General features: G+C 40.6%; 2 protein-coding genes across 8 annotated transcripts in view; one reads left to right on the top strand and one right to left on the bottom strand.

Annotated features, from left to right (window-relative positions):
• LOC146663580 (MAGUK p55 subfamily member 3-like) overlaps positions 1-10,311 on the top strand; it is a 28,365-nt gene extending 18,054 nt beyond the window's left edge. For 3 of the 4 annotated variants that reach the window (XM_085416405.1, XM_085416404.1, XM_085416403.1), the window contains 13 exons: positions 1,148-1,229; positions 1,644-1,729; positions 1,820-1,894; positions 2,593-2,789; positions 2,898-2,962; positions 3,448-3,465; positions 3,751-3,792; positions 5,811-5,969; positions 7,027-7,107; positions 7,870-7,963; positions 8,093-8,201; positions 8,773-8,892; positions 9,641-10,311. In XM_085416405.1, coding sequence (XP_085272531.1) covers positions 1,148-1,229; positions 1,644-1,729; positions 1,820-1,894; positions 2,593-2,789; positions 2,898-2,962; positions 3,448-3,465; positions 3,751-3,792; positions 5,811-5,969; positions 7,027-7,107; positions 7,870-7,963; positions 8,093-8,201; positions 8,773-8,892; positions 9,641-9,820 — 1,308 coding nt within the window. In that variant the 3' untranslated portion in view covers positions 9,821-10,311. Of the gene's footprint in view, positions 1-1,147; positions 1,230-1,643; positions 1,730-1,819; positions 1,895-2,592; positions 2,790-2,897; positions 2,963-3,447; positions 3,466-3,750; positions 3,810-5,533; positions 5,589-5,810; positions 5,970-7,026; positions 7,108-7,869; positions 7,964-8,092; positions 8,202-8,772; positions 8,893-9,640 lie in introns of all 4 variants that reach the window. The other variant, XM_085416406.1, reaches the window with a different exon arrangement.
• Positions 10,310-14,861, bottom strand: psmc5 (proteasome 26S subunit, ATPase 5). 4 transcript variants are annotated; one of them, XM_085416407.1, is made up of 12 exons: positions 14,785-14,861; positions 12,868-12,942; positions 12,717-12,786; positions 12,529-12,626; positions 12,386-12,442; positions 12,002-12,232; positions 11,644-11,770; positions 11,360-11,550; positions 10,917-11,015; positions 10,729-10,839; positions 10,556-10,642; positions 10,310-10,478 (listed from the first exon to the last, which is right to left on the bottom strand). In XM_085416407.1, exons 1-12 carry the CDS (start codon positions 14,806-14,808, stop codon positions 10,425-10,427), a joined length of 1,224 nt encoding a protein of 407 aa, XP_085272533.1. In that variant the 5' UTR covers positions 14,809-14,861; the 3' UTR covers positions 10,310-10,424. The 4 variants fall into 4 exon arrangements, with proteins under 4 accessions (XP_085272533.1, XP_085272534.1, XP_085272536.1 ...); XM_085416408.1 differs by having other exon boundaries at positions 12,868-12,939; positions 14,785-14,850; XM_085416410.1 differs by lacking the exon at positions 14,785-14,861 and adding an exon at positions 14,554-14,749.
• Positions 14,862-15,043: the final 182 nt, after the last annotated feature.

The following is a 15,043-nucleotide window of genomic DNA, read 5'->3' as shown; positions in this document are numbered from 1 at the left end:
ATCAACCCCAACCTGCCGGCACCCACTGCTTCATTCACAAGTTAGAACCTGTGTACAGGAGGCTGTAGAAGACATTACAGAGCCGGGTCATTTTCAGATATTTATTGACTCTTAAACTGGTTGCCTCCTTCTCCGTCCAGAGGTTTTCAAACGTTGGTAAAAGAGGGCGATGTGCTGCAAATGACGCTCTGCAGTATAGCAGAAAAAAAATCATCAAAGCAGACTATTTTTAAGGAAGTTGTTGTAGTGGGGTATTAAACCAACAGCTGTCTCTTATATAAGTTGTATAACTTACTAATACTTTGATTTGTCGGTAAGAAGAACAAAGTGCTACGTAAATGCAAGAATGTTACACTGTACAACTTGAAAACCTCATCCTGTCCTCAAGAATTTTACTTTAATGAACTTCAATGAACAGTCTTGGATAAATCTGAAGTATGAATGAGTGTCTACGAAATCCACAGAAAAAATATATACGGCTAATGCGATCCTACTTTTTATATCAACAAGCAGCTAGCTGTAGATTAGACTTTGGCTGAGTGTAAAATATAACCTTCAGAAGTTTTGTCAAAGCCTCACAGACCACTTGGTCCATAGGGGAGGAACTGTTAGCTTGGCTGTTTCCAGATTTAAGACTGTTAAGCTAAGCTAACTGTCTGCTGACTGCACCTTCATGCTGTGAGTACACAGACATGAGATTAGTGTTTATCTCTTCATCCAGCTCTCAGTAGGAAAGGAAATAAGTACATCACATTTTCTAAAGTGTCAAACTAACACATGATTTACTTAAAGCTAAAAATGTAACCCAGAGTAGCAAACAGTGATTGAAGCTAAAGTGGGCTGCAAATTTTTTGCTTGATGCAGCAATTAGAAAACCTGTAATTACAGCATTTAAATGTCATTAAATTGCATGAACTTTAAGTAGAAGCACAAACAAGTAGGCAATATTGATGATGGGGTATCAGACTCTTCATTCACGTACCATTTTGACATTTAGCTTCAGTCAGTTATTGATCTTTCCAATTACAACTAGCTGCAAATTGGGAGCCTCTTCCTCCAGTCGGAGGATTAGGCCAGCTTAGTGACTTTGGGATGAGATTTGCTATGAATACATCTTATTTATTAATGTGCATGCTTGTATAAACAGGGAGCGACTATTCGGAGAGATGAAGCAACAGGAGCTGTAATTGTGGCCCGAATCATGAGGGGAGGCGCAGCTGACCGGAGTGGTGAGACTGAGTTTGCAAAACATTTCTACTGAACTTTAAATGCCAGATATTTTTTATGTGGAAAATCAAATGCGTAATGGAACAGCACTATTGTATTATAATATCTCTATTACCGTGGATGCTAACGCTACCCAGTGGGACCTTCTTAGCACTACTGATATACTGAGAGAGATGTCAGTAGATTACATTGCGTAACCCTGTGAACTGTAACAGAAATCAAATCCATGAGATTAGTGCCACGAGATTGCATATTTTGAGAATATAAACTAGGTTTGCGTCTGGATGTTGCCATAGTAATGTTATCAACATACTGGCAACACAAAATCGTCTTTTGTTCACATTTCAGGTTTGTATTCTAAGAATTGGGCATTTCTTTAGCTGTATTCCCCCTGCGTGCTGTGCTTGTGTTTCCAGGTCTGGTGCATGTAGGGGATGAGCTTCGAGAGGTCAACGGAAACCTGATAACCCACAAAAGGCCAGATGAAATTAGTCAGATACTGGTAATAAATGTGGAATCGGACTAGTTCAGATACTATGATTCTTGTAGCTGGCAGCCGATCATTGTGGTGCTCTGTTGTTGTTTTTTTTAGTCCCAATCACAAGGCTCCATCACACTGAAAATCATCCCAGCTGTTGCAGATGACGATAAAATGAAAGAAAGCAAGGTTAGGAATGCTTGCTGCGTGAGTACGCAGGCTTTTCTTATGGACGGTCACAACCACTCAGCCCTTCATCAAGGTTTATTCACATGTATCCACTTTACTTTTCTTTACCTTGCCCTTTAGTGTTGCGTATGAGCAAATGTTTGATTGTGCAACTTGCAGAATTACAGAACTGTGGAAAAAAAAAAAAATAAATGTCATGATCCACCCCTCATTTAAAAAATAAAATAAATACCCCAAACCATGACAGAGCCTCCACTCACTGTTGTATCTCTCCTGGTCTCTTTTGTGCAAACTGATAACGATTGGAATCAAAAATGTAATTAGGGTTCATTACTCCATATGACCTGTTGCCACAGATTTTCTTTTTCTCCAGTCCATTTTCAGCTTTCTTTCCTTGGAATAAAAGCCTGATGAGGCTTCAGCGACCAGTTGTTGCTTCAGCCTGTGTCAGATCTCAGCTGGATCTTGGATCTGTGTCAGGCTGATAGTAACAAAGTGTCTAAAGATACAGTTTAAAATTGTTATTGGCTTAGTCGTCTGTTAGGTGTAGACACACTGACAAGTGGCTCAAGACTTTTGCACAGCGCTATATGTGTATTCACCAAAGTATCTTACACTTTTCTGTATATAATGAATAAAGTTAAATAAATACAGAGATGATAAAGTTTTTAACAGAATATTCCTCCTTCTTTTTAAAGGTCTACATCCGAGCTTTATTTGATTACACACCTTTTGAGGACAAAGCAACCCCGTGCCAAGAGGCAGGACTCCCCTTTAAACGGGGTGACGTTCTTCAGGTTGTTAGCCAGGAAGACCCCACCTGGTGGCAGGCCAAGAGGGTGGGCGACTGTAACCTGCGTGCTGCCCTCATCCCTTCAGTGCAGTTTCAGGAGAGGTAGCTTGCATCAAGTCTGTGTATCAGATGTTAAAAAGCTGCCTTTTTTTTTTTTTTTTTTTTTAAATCAGTAATACATTTTTGAAAATGTTTGGTTTTTCTTCCCAGGCGACTGAGATACAGGATGAAAATGGGTTCCGTATCTGCTCCCATTTCCCCAAAAGCTCCCACATGTAAGCATTACTTACTATATACAAGCGCAAATGTTTTAGACTCTTAGATCTCAACACACATCTTCTGTTGTGGGTCTAATCTATCCAAGGAGGTCCTAAAAGAGAGATTATAAAGAGAAGGAGGGGATCAAAGATTAATCTCTGAGGGGGGGAAATGCATAATCCATCACTTTAATTTCCTAAATCCAATTTAAAAGATGAAATGATGCAAGTCCTTTTCTTGCATCTACAAAAAGATGCAGTAGTAAAATGGTTTCTCTCCTTTAAAAATCTGATTATCCAGTTATTCTTAATTTAAAAAAAAAAATTAAAGTCTTTCCAGTAGAGAAAGAAGATGGTTGAGGATCTCCAAGCATGGATACAGTGACAGTTATGAGACTGCATTGTGAATTTGAGAGAGCTGAATGTACACTAGGGGTCGCTGAATAGTCTATGTCACACTCTACAGTGATACTGTGTATTATTCCTTGCTTTGCTAACTTCAGATGAACGGGCCGATAGAGGTACGTAGAAAACCCCTCATTTTAGCAACCATCTCTCATCCCCAGTTTGGACTGGCTCCATGTTTTTCTTGCCTGAATTTCTGTATGAAATTCTCATCGACCCATCTGAAACACAAATTTTGGTCACTTTCCTCCTCCCCATCCACACTGTGTCATGTTTTGCCTTTACAGTTTCTTTAATTGCCACAAATCCTCTCCTAACCTGCTGTGTTCTCACGTTAAAGTACCCCCAACACCTCCTCCCTCCTCTTACCCTGTCTTCTCTTCCCGATTGCCATCCAACAGAAGACTGTGACAATAAGAGTGCTGTGAATGGAAAGGACATAGGTGAGCAAGCACAATCAGTGAGTTTATGTTAATCACTGCAACATCACATCTTTCGCTCAGTCTGTGTGCTAAGCTTTTTCTTTTCGAGTGTGTATATTATTCCTCAGATTGTGTGAGACTGGATTGCTTTGGTTGCTTCATTGATTATTGAGGGTTAGGCCAGATAACCGTCAAACAGAAAACAGTCCACGTGTGTGACCACTACACAAGAAATTCTCACCAGTAGGTTGGCCAGGCTTCCAGGATGTGACTGTGCTTCAGTGGGTGTTTGTTCACACCATTTTGACCTCCTTTTTTTTTTTCTTTTTTTTTTCCTTCCTCCCCTAAACCATGTCCACACCCATCTGTCCGCTAGAGCTGAATTATCTCTACAGCTGCCTTAATGTAGTGTGATTTCATTTAGACATTCCTGTAGTGGCAACTAGGGTGACCAGTTTCCAACAAACTAAACATGGGGCAAAAGTGTGTTTGTATGAGATAATATGGGATACTAATGCTGAGAGGTAGTGTAAAATGTTCATGTATCAAACTCATTGCAGTCATTGAGTCGACCATAAACTCCTCCGTGTGTATTCCAGAGTCAAATGTGAGGCTGTCTGTCCAGCAGCAAAAGCTTGGCACAAATTTGGTCACACAACAGGACACTGAAGTCCAGCAGCAAAACTACAGCAGAATGGCTGAAAAAGAAGAGTCGATGTACTGAATTATGGGGTGTATTTAGTTTTTTCACAGATTGCATTGAGTCCTATTTAAAAACTTTGTTTCACCGTAAAGAATATCATTTTTATGGTCCAATAGTGGAGTCTTAAAGTTGTTTATTCCACTTTTCTAATTGATCCTTTTTAGTTCACCTAATGAACTAAAACTACCCAACTTTTCTTTGATTATCAGCAGGGATCAGCATTTTTTGAGCAAACATTTCTACTGATTCTCACTTGTACTGTGGTACTTAACATCATATTCTTGTCTGTGCAGAACTGAACAGTAACCAGAAACTGCATAAAAGCTCAGTGTTTCAGTCTCTCATATCACTGTAGTGTAATTGTAGTTGTAGTTACGCAGTTTTTATGTGTTTTTTGTTTTTTCGTGGTCTTTTCCATCATATTGTGCCAATAACTGAAGTGAGTTTCTCATTGAGTGTGGCATTGATGGTAATACAGTGACATGTGAAACTGCACTTGGGCAGTGTTGACTTTTGGAAATTGGAGCCAGAGAAGAAAATGATTGATGAGCAGTAACACATGAATGGGGAAACCTGGTCACCCAGTACTATAACCATTTTTTGTGGTTTTTAAATGAAACACCTCAGCAACTTCCTGATGGATTGCCATCGGGTTTACTGCACATCCCCATGTTCCGCTTTGGATAGGATGTAAACAACTTTAGGAACTCAAGTTTCTGTAGTGCCACCATGAGCTTAGATTTTTTTTTTCCTCTGTAAAAACAAACAAATTTTAATATAAATATAGCCTGTCAGGGTATGATTAGACTGGCAGGCTTTTTGCCCTGTGTGCTACAGCCATCGAGCTTCTCAGTGTTCGTGTGGCGCCTCATGCCATCTCAATGTGTGGCAAATGGCCCGTCATCATGCGTCATGCTGACAGTGATTACCCTGTGCTTTAAGAAGTTAGACACAGCATGCATGGCTTCTGATCGTTTTATTCTGTTTGAAAAGAAATAATAAAATAAAACTTAAGTTGCTTTACTCAATGGTCTAATATAAGTTGTAGTTTCTCCCAAGAGTAAGGCAGCCCCTGCCTTCTGTGGCCATGCTTTCTCATGGGATTTTTACTCAGGTACTCTTACTGATATCTAATGTTGTTGTCCACTGTGTGTGTCTTGTGTGATACTGTTTTGACATGCGATTTTTCAGCTACCTCAAACCTGTTTCTTAATATCAAAGTGGCAGAGCGATCTGCAATACATGGGCAGGATTTTGGTGTATTTATTGGATTTGTATAAGTGTGGATCAGTGCAGTAGCATATGTACCCTAAGGCTACCTTCATGTCTCTAACAGCTAGCCTACGCAGAAGTTTCCGCTACAGGAAAGATCGCCAGGGTTCTCCTGGTGAAGCGCACACTCCTGACGCCAATCACACAGAGTTCCTGATTTACGAGGAAGTCGCACAATATTTTCCACGTCCTGGAGAGAGACCTCGCCTTATAACACTCATAGGTTCGTCAATTGGAGTGAATTTTAACAGCGATGAAACTACAGTTGTGATGAGAAATTCAGATACAGGCATCACTGGTTATGAATGTCATGGTACTTTTGGGATTTTAATTTAACTGTTCTATATGTGCATAAACTCAAATCTGTGTTTACAATGTTAAAATAGTATTTTAACTTGACACGGTGAAGTCATCCTCAAAATTCTTTAGGATGTTCAGGAACCACCAGGAGTCAAACCTGTCATGAAGTGGAAACTGCTGGAATAGCAGCGTCACAGTGGAGTGAGTTTTACATCACTATGAACTGAGAGCGCCGACCAAGGACGAAGCCTCTGTTCCAAAATTGACTTCATCAAACTCTTTGTGGACTTTATGGATAAAGCAAATGCCTTATGGACAAGAGTTTCATGGTTAGATGAGACCAATATTGAGCTTTATGGCAGTAATGACCGTTGGTATGTTTGGACAAGTAATGCTGAGGTTTTCAAACCTGAGAACACTGGTGGAGGTAGCATCATGCTCTGGGGCTGTTTGTTTGTAATGTTGGTACGTTACACAAAGCGTATGGAATCGTGGAGGAAGACTACCTTCGAATTAGAATCAGAAAAACAGCTAGACAACTGAAACTTGGGCACAACTGGATGTTTTGGAATGGATAAAGCAGGCTAATATGATTGTGAACCGGCCGTCGAAAAAAACACGACCTTAACCCCATTGAAAGTACGCTCAAAACCAGCCAATTTAAATCAACTTTAGCCTTTCAAATTTAAAAATCCAAATATTAGTGTGTATATCAATGTATAAATTTTGCCCTGTGAGAAAATCCAAAAAGATTCAAACTTGTGCACAAACTTCTTGGGATTTTCTTTAAGAGATTACAGATGTATGCTGTACAATCATTTCATCCTGGAAAAAGAACAGTTCAAAGAAATCATTAAAAACTCCAAACTACCATGTTATTCATGCCCACAATGAGTGAACTTTTGGCCAGATCTATACACACATGTTCCAAGTTCATGATCATCTTATATAAACTAGCTATGCTGTTTGTATGGTCATAGGTTCACTTGGAGCACGGATCGCTGAGCTCAAACAGAAGGTGATTGCTGAGAATCTGCGGCGGTACGGTTTGGCTGTGCCTCGTAAGTGTTGTTTATCTTTTCTAATTGACTGTAAGTGTTTGCACTGAATTCATAAGAGTGAAGTAAAAGAGCTTTCGAGTGAGTATAAGGCACTTTGTTCTTTGGCACTTCGTACCTGCAAACGCACTCAACCTTTACATTTCTCTCAGGAAACTCCCATAATTTGCGTGACCCTCAAAATATTACATGAGTTTCCAGATTATTAAACAAACAATCCACACACCACATACCATTCCAATTCAGTTTTGTTAGTTATGACGCCATTTCACAACAGCTGTTCCTTCAATGCTTCCAAACCCGTCTGTCGCACCAACCTAGCAACCCACTGCCTAATTCAAGGGAGGTGTGTGCATCTAATCTCTGCACAGGCAGACTGTGAGACGGTGAATCATTTAACGTCACCATCATAGCTGCTGTTTTCCCCAGTTTAACTACTGTGACGATTCAGTACGAGAGACTTTAAAACACGCCAAAATAAACGAGTCATACATGGAGCTTGTTGATGTCTGTGACAGGGAGTTGCAGACTTTGGTGTAGTTGGAAAGATGTTCACCTTTTAATAACTCACTGGCAAAACATAAAAAATAGGATTGGTACCGACTGAGACAAGTATCTCTTTGCAAGTTGATTTTACAGTAAACGCACTGCTTTTTAATGTAATCAGTATCGAGCTTAATGAGATATCCAGAAACATACAAGCATCCAGTATCTTGTGTCTTATTTTCCAACTTGCGCTTTCTGCTGACCAACGGCGCCCTGAAGACACCACTCGAGCCAGGAAGAGTCATGAGAGAGAAGGAGTGGAGTACCACTTCATCAGTAAAGCTGCTTTTGAGGCAGACATCCAGAATGGCAAGTGAGTGCTGGGAACAATGTTTTCTGATGAAGTGCAAAAAAATTTTAGAACACAAAAGGGTTAATTGAAGCGTTTCAGCATTTTAGTTAATTTAATTAACTTGTTAGTGGTGATGATGTGTTTCTGCAGGTTTATTGAGTACGGCGAGTATAAAGAGAATCTCTATGGCACCAGTTTGGACTCCATTCACAGAGTTTTGGATCAGAACAAGGTCTGTCTGGTGGATGTGCAGCCAGAGGTAAGTGTTTTTAAAAATTACGGTAGGTGGCACTGCCAACCAAATACACTTCTCATTTAAATCGAATTTCCTCTGTGTCAATGTAAAAGTGCCTTCTTCTTTAAAAGAAGTAAAGACAGCAGGTTGCATATTGGCCACATCGTGCCATATACATGTGTAATATGTGCAATATTGGAATACATTTCATATTATGGTATTTTCAAATGAAATTGGATTGATCTGTTGCCTGCGTCCAGACCTGTGAAGCTTTCCGGAGCCTATACAGGAGATAGAAATGCATATCAGGCAATCTGACTTTTCACCTTATTTTGTGCAACTGTCTGCCAACATAAAACCAATAATAAATCATCAAAAATGTGTTTATTTTAACATTTTTAGTGGCTCACAGGCTGTTTCTGTTTGCTTCAAAAAGAATATCCTCTCTGATAATTGTGCAGTCTTTTATACTTAGACATTGATTTGACTTTATATGGTCTTCTGTTTGTGCAGTATATCTTCTCAGCATAGAAAAAGCTCTGTGGGATTTTTATATGGGAGTTTGTAAATGGCTGATTGGTCTTATCACATTCAGGCATTGAAGACTCTCCGCACCGCTGAGTTCAAACCATATGTCATCTTTGTAAGGCCTCGCATCGGTGATGGTCAGGGAAAGCAGTTTGGCTCCTCTTCCTCACTCAGCGTAGCGGTCACGGTGAGTGATCCCACATCAAACCTGCCAGACGTGCAGTACACTTTCTGGGCTTATTAATTGATGATGGAATATAAATGAAGCTTAAAAAGGTTTAGTTCAGGTTAAGGTAATCTTGCATTGTTTGTTTTGTTGAGAAAGGAACCATATCAAAAGGCTGATTGAACCTCAGTAAATAAAGCTTTTCTTCACATGGCATGCATTTAAACTCAGTGTGTGAGTATTTTATGTTTAATATAAACTGCTTAAAAAGTTAAAGTTACTTAGTTGTACAAACACACAGCCAAATATGTTGGTGTCTGTGAAGGTCATTTGAATACAGTGAAGTGAATGAGCTGTGTCATAGTATGGTATGCTATCCTGTTGGAAGCAGCCAACAAAAGATGATGACACTGTGGTCTTTAACAGATGGACGTGGTCAGCAACAATACTCAGGTGGGCTGTGGCATTTAAAGATGCCAAGATAATATCCCCCCCACACCAACAACAGCCTGAAGATGGGCTGGATCCATGCTTTCATGTTGTTTATGCCAAATTCTGAGAGATGGTTTCAGTAGATCAGCAGTTTCCCAGCTTGTCTGGTACCAAAAATCGTGCCACGTTCAAAAGGTCACATTTTGACAATATCTGCATGTCAGCTCTGAAGGGTACTGAGTAAGAATAGAGAAATTCCATATGGTCATTAGTTTAACTTCGGCTGTTCTCTAGCAGAGTGTATTAGCAGCTAAACACTTGTCTCTCTTCCTCTCAGGACGATGACTTGCAGGAAATGAAGCAGTCGGCAGAGCAAATGGACGAATGCTACGGCCACTGGGTCGACTACGTGTTGGTAAAGGAAGATCCAGCTAGTGCCTTAGCAGAGCTCCAGGTTGTATTGGAAAAAGTACAGATGGAGCCACAGTGGGTGCCTGCGTCCTGGGTGAGGCGCTAGCCAGCTGACCTTCCAAATAGAAGAGGACAGAACTGTGGCGTGCCTCTGAAGGTGCTGAGCATTTGGACTGATCCAGTGTTTTACTGCCGTGTAACCATTCCACAAATGAGTATGTGAGTCACTGTAAAAGAACATCCAACAGGCCTGTTGCAGAGTGGTCAGCATAGAATGACCACAGTAGTCAGTGCTGGTGTACATACCGTATATCCTGATAGTGCAGTGGCTTTATGAGAAAGGTATGTAGTACAAGCATGCAGGACAAAGTTCCTACAGCAACTTATTGTCAAAAACATCTGCACTCAGTGTGGTCAGCTATGTAAGCCCCCTATTATAACAGCAGCTATAATGTGAAGTGCCATATTGAATGTTAACTGTAAAGCAGAAATCTGAAGACCATATGACTGATTTTGCTTTGACAAAAGTTTGAGTTTAGTGAAGTGGGTTGAATTTGTCTACATTTGCTTGAGAAATAAAACAAGACCAACTCTGTTTATTGGGGAAACTATTTTACTGACTGATCACACTCATGAAACAATTATAAACCATAAACAAAAGGGAAATATACATATGTGGTTGCATTGTGTGCTAGAATACACAAGGCCTTTTACTTCCAAAGCTTCTTGATGGACATGTTCTTCTCACTGTCTTTCTGCATGACCTGATAAAGTAAAACTGCGTTAGTATAGTGCAAGACGTGAACACTGCATTCAAAAATTAGCTTTAGGTTATACTGACCTTTGCCACCGCCATCTCAAAGTCCTCCTGAGTGACGTGCACTCTCCGTTCTCTCAGAGCATACATCCCTGCCTCTGTGCAGACGCCCTATATAATACACAAATGCAGTAGGGGAAATTTAATGATGTAGTTCCTCATCTAACGCAGCTTCCATTTAGCAGGTTAATTCTTACCTTAACCTCAGCACCAGAAGCTCCGGGCATCAACTCTGCAATCTTCCTCAGGTTAATGCCGCGAGTCAGATTCATCTTCCTGGAGTGGATCTTCAGGATATCCAGACGGGCCTGTGGGTGCATAATTAAGTGTGCTTAGATACAAAAAACTCAGCATGTTTGAGTAAACACGCTAAACGATTAACTACCTCTTCATTGGGAGGCGGAAACTCGATCTTCCTGTCAATCCTGCCTGGCCGGAGCAGAGCTGAGTCCAAGATGTCAATACGGTTAGTGGCCATGATGACCTGCAGAGATGGACGACATACTATTAAGTATATTTGAATAATTGGGGTTATTTAATACTTTAACTCCCATGTTTGGCACTCATGAGCATTTATTTAACAAATGCAGCATTACTTGTTTCAAAATATTATAAAGGTCTTCTGTAGTCATCAGCAACTTTAGGTGATGCTGGTATATAAATAAATACCAGTTGTACCACAAAATGTCATTTATGAATAAAGAACCTATACAGCAAGCCGAAACGTCATCAGTGACGCATGTATTAAGAGGCTGTCCTGTGCACATAACACTACACCTCAGTGTTCATAGTAAGGATATGAGACTACACAGTGATCCTCTGCAGTACCTTGATGTTCTTGGTTGCCTCGAAGCCATCCAGCTGATTGAGCAGCTCCAGCATCGTCCTCTGCACCTCACTGTCCCCGCCTGAGCCTCCCTCCAGCCGAGATGAGCCGATGGAGTCTATCTCATCCATGAAGATGATGGACGGAGCATGCTCTCTTGCCATGACAAAGAGTTCTCGCACCATACGGGCACCTGCGGAAAGCCAGGGAGAGATCAACCAAAACCAGTTATTAAAAACATGGGGATCAATTCGATCCCAGTGTACAGGAAAGAAAAGGCACGCACCCTCTCCGATAAATTTCTGGACCAGCTCTGATCCAGACACCCTGATGAAGGTGCAGTCAGTGTGATGGGCCACAGCTCTGGCAAGGAGGGTCTTCCCTGTACCTGGGGGGCCATAGAGCAGCACACCCTGCAAGCACAAAGGAAAATCTGAACCACCTACACAGATGCAACAAGTGTAGCTTTAGTTAACCAATTTAATCAAATTATCTTTTCCCCCCTCTCTTTGCTTTTCATGTTTTAGGACTGAAATGAATGATGGGCAGGCAACAAGACGAGAAAATGTGTCAAAGATATAAATATAAAACCCTAAGAGAAACTTCTGAAATTCGTACCATCGGCTCTCTTGTCAAATACCCACCTTGGGCTGGGCAATGCCTAAAGCCTCGAACAGCTCAGGGTGTTTGACGGGCAGCTCAATCACTTCTTTGATCTCCTTGATCTGCTTATCCAGGCCGCCGATCATTTCATAGGTGGAGTCCGGCACCTTCTCCACCATCATGAGGGACACCAGAGGGTCCACCTTGTTAGGAAGGATCTTGTGCAAGGTGTAGCTGTCATTACGCAGAGCTACACGACAGTTTGGAGTCACCTAGTGGCAATTTGACAGAAATAATAACAGAACAGTTTAGGTTTCCTGATTCCTTGTACTTATTTTAATGAGTAAAATGCATTTTTTTCTCGTTTAGCTCCATCATACTTTACAGTAAATATTACAAATGGACTCAGCTTTTATAATACTCACATCATTGATGTCAATGTTTTTGTCCACATCCACCACAAACTTTCCCTCTGGATGCACCTGAAAATGATGAACAGACATAAATTTAAACTGTCCACGACTGATTCAAAAAGAAGGATGCTGCATGGTGAATGTACACAGCATACCTTAACTAGCACTTTCTTTTTGTCCATGACCCTCACCACCTCTCCCACATAGGATCCCTGTTCCTGTAGTAGCTGCAGCTCCTCACGAAGGAGACGCACTGAGACCAAAGTAACAAAGGAAATGTCTGACTGTGTACATCAGAATGACACAATTCCATGTAATGTGGCAGGAAGATAAAGCACCATACCTTTGGCATTGAGCTCATTTCTCTGTGCCTGCAGACGTCTGAGATTCTGACTCTTCTCGTTCACAGTCAACTATGAAGTAAAAAAAAAAAAAAGCAGGTCAGGCATGCGTTAAAAAGCAACAAAAACAAAAATGATTTTTCATTTCCTCACCTGCAACTCTTCTATCTTAGATAAGTAGTACTGCCGCAGACCTGATCCACCTTTACTCTCCCCCATCTCCATCTGCTAAAGAAACACATTGCAACATGGTGCAACTTCTTCACAGTGAGCTCTTGAACATTTAAATATGGCATATTTAATCTCCTAGGACCTGGCATCCACATATGTGGACATCACATTTTGGGTTATTTAGACCAAAATAGTCAATTTTGCTCCACAAGGGCCTGATATCCACTTACGAGGACATAATACTGCCACTGTTCTATTGAAATTTTAAAGGAATATCCTCATATGTGGCTCTCATTTTTCTTAGAAACAAAAATTAGGTAAAAAAAAAAAAATTCTGGTAATTCTTTATTTTTACATCCATCGGGTCCCAATCAGCCCAAATATCAAAAAGAAATTAAAAATGCATGCTGTGGAAGAGTTCGGGTCTTAGGAGGTTAAATATGCATTAATCAATGACTGCGTTCATAAGCCATCAATTTTGTTTCATTCTTATTTTAAGATAAGAAAGTATGTTGGCCAGTTGATTGCTATGCTGCCTGCCAATTTGTGTTAGTGATGATGATTTTGATAGCAAAAAAACAGCAAACTGGGTCAAATGAATTCTCACTGATGAGAAGTGCTTTTCCTTTAGTCCCCATTTCCAACTTAAAAGTCGTCCATCAAGTGTGGTATGGTGGTTAACACTGCTGTATCACAGCAGGAAGGTTCTGGGTTTGAATCCAGTCCAAGGTGGTGTAAGATTAATTGGTGACGGTGTGAATGTGAGCACGAATAGTTGTATATATGAATTAGCCCTGCAAAAGACTGGCGACCTGTCCATGATGTACCCTGCCACTGGCCCTATGACAGCTGGAATAGGCTCCAGCCAAAACGCAATGCAGAGACGTCACTGTGTACTCTGTATACCCTCAATATGAAGCAGCCTCTATGCATACAGTTTTAGTTAGGCAGATATCTCCTGAAGGATGCAAACTACGTCTCTTTTTCTTACTATAGCATTTACGCCACTACATTTAAAATTAAAGATTAAGATACCAATTATATAGCAGCCTACAGACTTATGCTGTAAAAATACTGAAGAACTGTAAAAATTTTCCCGCGAACATTATTTTAGATTAACCCAGCAGCATATAAATCATCTACATTAGCTTTTTGTGGTCCCGAAAAGTCCAACGTACATGCCCGATGAGAGGATCTTATGTTGGACAATGCAAAGTACACAACATTTATCAGTAAATAGTGTATGTCGAGCTTGCCATTATCTAATATTATAGAAGAAGAATAGAAATGCACATTTGTCCAATTTTCATTGATTAAATTGGTGGACTGAACTGGCTGAAATTGACCACTGTTTACATTAGCCATTAGGCCTAACCTGTAGCACCAACACAGGAAATATCTTTTAGGAAAGGAATTAAAAACACAAACAAAAAAAAACAACCTATGTAACAATAAGCGTTAAAGTGTGTGATGCTAACTTTCTCCCAACAATTACAGTTCATTAGCAAACTAACATCAGTTAGCTTACGTACAGACGTGCACGTATATTAATAAAGTAACGCTTGGCGTTTCCCATATAATAAACTCAGATATATCTCTCTCATAATATGCTGAAATAAGCACCCCTGTGTGGTCAAAAAAGCTAAGAATAGAATAAACTGTCCGCACCTCGCTGCCAGTCATCGTGAGAAGCTAGCTGGGTTAGCTACAATGAGACAGCAAACCGGCACAATCGCTGCTTTCAATGAAGTGACGTTTCCGTTTTTACACTGAAGTCCCGCATCCTTCCCTCAAACAACCGATTTTGAATAATCTATTAGACCCACAGCAAAACAGAAACGTTTCCTTCGCATGGCAGTCATAAAAGCAACAAAGCGGCAGGGAAAAAAATACACCTACATGATCAATTCCGTCCACCTCCATCTTGAAATTTCTACATCCGGTTAAAGCCACTGCAGACCAGGCGCTATTTCCGGTACAGCGTCTTCGTGGTATTTCTTTGATGTATAATATATACAAATGCAGACACCGCCACCTACAGTCCATTTTAAAAAACTACACCTTTAAAAAAATAATTCCAGGACGTGTGAGGACAGCGAGACGGTGGTGAGGTGCGCAGTAGGAGTGGCAGATGGGTTCAAGGTGGGGGTGGGATTAC

The sequence above is a fragment of the Rhamphochromis longiceps genome, linkage group LG8 (assembly GCF_057381845.1).
Source record: "Rhamphochromis longiceps isolate RC_006_pf linkage group LG8, R_longiceps_female_GT1.1, whole genome shotgun sequence".
NCBI lineage: Eukaryota > Metazoa > Chordata > Actinopteri > Cichliformes > Cichlidae > Rhamphochromis > Rhamphochromis longiceps.
Note: the sequence above shows the minus strand (reverse complement) of the source record. Positions and strands in the feature narration are given on the sequence as shown.